The 3,547-nt window shown below is 51.1% G+C and overlaps 1 protein-coding gene across 1 annotated transcript; it reads left to right on the top strand.

Moving 5' to 3' along the window:
* On the top strand, nt 1-3,088 carry FAM124B (family with sequence similarity 124 member B). The gene is made up of 3 exons (XM_088170706.1): nt 1-831; nt 2,155-2,591; nt 2,706-3,088. The coding sequence occupies exons 1-3, from the start codon at nt 103-105 to the stop codon at nt 2,890-2,892; spliced, it is 1,353 nt and encodes a 450-aa protein (XP_088026832.1). The 5' UTR covers nt 1-102; the 3' UTR covers nt 2,893-3,088.
* Nucleotides 3,089-3,547: the final 459 nt, after the last annotated feature.

Raw genomic sequence — 3,547 nt, 5'->3', positions numbered from 1 at the left:
CATTCTGTTCAAGGCTCAGGGTACACCCTTGTGTTCCTGAGGCAAAGACTAAAAGGAAGACACCAATTTGTCTGTTTTAATTTTTTACCAGGAGTCTTTGCAATGGATGATGGAGCAGAGTCTCTGATGATTGTGCATCTCCTCACCCACTTGGGACACTCATTTCCCCTGCAGCAAACTCTGGATCGGCTTTTGGAGTGGCTCTGCCTGGACATTCGCCTTTTCCTGGTGTCTGAGCGAGTTCCTCCACTGAAATACTACGAGAGACACCGCAAGAGGAGCTGCAGCTTTCCTGGAATATCCGTCCTCCTTTTTCTGCACGAGGGCTTGGGAGAAGAGCGGATTTTCCAGGTCCATGAGGAATTCCAGCGCCCTCCCTGGCGGTACCAGCGTGCCCAGTTTGCCAATGGGCAAAGCTTCCCCCATGGCCCAGGCCAGCAGGACTTCTATGGCCTGGGTGAGCAGCTGCCCGTGTGGGGCATCAGGCGGGTGCCCTGCGGCCCCGAAATCCTGCGGGTCACCCTCTCCTGCAGCTTTGATAACTACGAGGACGCAGTGAGGCTCTATGAGATGATCCTGCAGAGAGAAGCCACCCCGCAGAACAGCACCTGGTGTGTCTTCACGCTGCACTCCGCTCCCCACGTGGCCGTGCAGCTGTGCCTGAAGCAGTTGCCCATCGGGGTGGTGGCCGAGCCCAGGGACTCGGCAGCCCTGCAGTTCAGGGTGCGGGAAATCGGGCAGCTGGTGCCCCTGCTGCCCAACCCCTGCGCTCCTATCAGCAGCACCAGGTGGCAAACACAGGACTACGAAGGAAATACAATTCTGCTCAAGGTACGTCTGTGGTGCTCTCAAAAGAAGATTTTATCTGTTGTTTTTTTTTTTCCAAGGAAAGCAGGACTGGTTCAAAATGGAAATTATGATTTGTTTTCTTTTGAATTTGTGAATGCAGTAATCGGTGTCTGCCAGTGTTGTGATGCTGTTGATAAATATAAGCAGTGATCCTTGGAATGTTTTTATACAGTTAAATTAACATTATTACTGTTTGCCTGAAATGCAGATTATTAATGCCTTCTAGGGCACGCTAGCTTAATATCTTCCTTCCTCTGCCTCAAAAAAATTATTCTAGCAACCTAATCTTTTTCTGATAAGTCATTGCTGTATAAATGTTTTTCAAAGCAGATTTTTGGCATCCAAAACCAGAAGTTTTGTAAGTGTAATGTTGATACAGTACCTGCAATTGAGGTTGTGAGATCACAAGTGAGTTGCAGTTGGGCAAAAGTGACGAAGAGATATGTCCTAGGAAATCTCTGCCTTTTCTGTTGAAGTGTGCAGTCCAGAGAGTATAAAAATACAAATTTTTAAAAAATTACAAAGTCTATGCTGAGATCATATGTAGTGAGAATTATACATGTGAGTAGAATAGCAGTTTGGCTCAGTGTGCTTTCTTTCCATTGTAATAACTCCTTCCACCTCTGGTTATTTTTTTCTTATAATTTGGATTTTAAATTATTTGCCCTGGCTTTTCTTTTCCTTCCAGAAGTCCTCTGTTACAGATAAAGTTAATTACTTGGTTCAACCTTTTCTATAGTGCTCTGAACACTCTGTGTCTCTTCCTGCTGTAGACACAAGGTCTTTGAGCTGGCAGATGTCCATGAATTCACTGGCATGAAATCTGGTAGCTTTTTTTGGGGATGTGACCATGCTGCTCTGTGCTCCTTGCAAAGGAAGGTGTAATCCACTTGAACCTGAGTGTGTATCTTGTGTCCAAGCTCCAAACATCAGGCTGACAGCCTAGTGCTTTACTCTGCAACTCTTCAGCTCATATTGTAAATCTTTCTTCTAAGTTCCTGCAATTTACCCCCCTGCCCCGACCTTCTGCCATATTGCAAACTAAACCCTCTCTGCTCACAGACTCCACACAGAGTTGTCATTCCCCCCATAGTAACTGGCAGTGGCTCTCCTTTCCAAGTGTTTATCTAGGTTCCCCTGGAGTGAATGTGGATTTTTTGTATCCACAACCTCCTTTGGCACAGACTTCCCCAGGTGTGCTGCCTCAGGCTGCGGGTGACCCCAGCACAGCGGGGCTGGGCGAGAGCATCATCCTTGGTGCAGCCAGAACTGAGTGATAACTGGGCTTTCTCTCATTTCCCACAGGTTCAAAGCAGCTCCAGGACCCTTGAAACAAACATCGGGTTTTCCCAGCAGCATAATAATACAGGCAGTAGAAAAATCCCGCAGGACTGTGTGCCAGCCCCTCTCCCTGTACAACAGGTTAATCCTAGGCGGAGAAGCCAGGAGGTCAGAGCTCTGAAAGGTAAAACAGAATCTGACCCGAGTGATGTCCTGGTCTCTGAGCAAGCCGGCAGTGACCTCCAGAGGCTCTCCTGCTCTGCTCCCGGGGTGCCAGCAGCCCGGCCGTGCTGGGAAGCGGCGTCGCTCCGCAGGCAGGGCAGCAGGCTGCAGGCTCCTGTCCCCGACAGCCGCCGGCACCGCGGCACAGAGACCGACGTGGACACCGGGCTGGCCGTGGGCAGCGCCGGCAGCGGCCGCTGCCCGCTGAGCCTCTTCCCCCGAGCCCTGCGGAGCAGCCTGCAGCCCCTGCCATCCCCCCGGACCCCGGGGAGCAGCCTGCAGCCCCTGCCATCCCCCCGGACCCCGGGGAGCAGCCTGCAGCCCCTGCCATCCCCCCGGACCCCGGGGAGCAGCCTGCAGCCCCTGCCATCCCCCCGGACCGGCACCGGCACCGGCGCTGCCCGGCCCGCCCAGGACGGGACGCGGCTGCTGCGAGCCGCATCCAGAAGGAGCAGAGCAGAGCACGGAGCTCCGCAAACAGCGCGGGCCGGCCCTGCACACCGAGAGGAGAACCAGGAGGAGGAGGAATTCTTTATTTGACGGAAACCAAACGTGCCAGATGGACTCGCCCTTCCCAAAGGACAGCGGAGCGCTTTAGGATGTACTGTGGCTGCTGCTGCTCAGGGTGTACCTCTGTAGCTGTGACACCCCGCTAGGGATCACTGAGGCAGACACTGAATTTCCATGGAGGGATGCTTAGGAGGCTGCAGGAAAAATAACACTGTATTTACAGAAAGATGTTGTTTTGGTTTTTTGTTTGTTTTTTTTAATGCACAGTAGGTGAGGGGTTTGTTGTGCAGTGAATGGGAATAAACCATATGACACCTACAGCTGTTCTAAGATGCTAAAAAATAGACAGTGACATCTTAAGGTGGGTTTTGAAGGTGCAGCTTGTCTGAGCTGCCCAAGCAGCTTGGTGTCCCCAGCCATGGGGACTCGCCATCCCTTGCCAGGCATGGTCTTGTCGTGGCACGGTCACAGTGGTTATGTTGGTGTTCCTTTGTGTTCCTTCTTGCTTCCTCTGTTGTTGGTATTTAAAATCTATCAATGCTGTCAATTTTATGCAAGATTTGGAACATAAGAGTATTATTTTAAATATTTCTCAGGAAAAATATTTCTAGCGAGGCATTTTTCCCAACTCAGCACAGTACATGCAAAAGACACACACTTGAAGAGAAGTGCCAGTAAAACCTGC

This window comes from Sturnus vulgaris, chromosome 10 (genome assembly GCF_052056855.1).
Source record: "Sturnus vulgaris isolate bStuVul1 chromosome 10, bStuVul1.hap1, whole genome shotgun sequence".
Classification (NCBI taxonomy): Eukaryota; Metazoa; Chordata; class Aves; order Passeriformes; family Sturnidae; genus Sturnus; species Sturnus vulgaris.
Note: the sequence above shows the minus strand (reverse complement) of the source record. Positions and strands in the feature narration are given on the sequence as shown.

Bases quoted from the DNA above. Each gene is read 5' to 3' on its own strand.
- FAM124B (XM_088170706.1), top strand. From the start codon at position 103: ATGGATGATGGAGCAGAGTCTCTGATGATTGTGCATCTCCTCACCCAC. The intron at 832-2,154 runs GTACGTCTGTGG...CATTTCCCACAG, and splicing joins GAAATACAATTCTGCTCAAG to GTTCAAAGCAGCTCCAGGAC. The intron at 2,592-2,705 runs GCAGCCCCTGCC...CCCGGGGAGCAG, and splicing joins CGAGCCCTGCGGAGCAGCCT to CCTGCAGCCCCTGCCATCCC.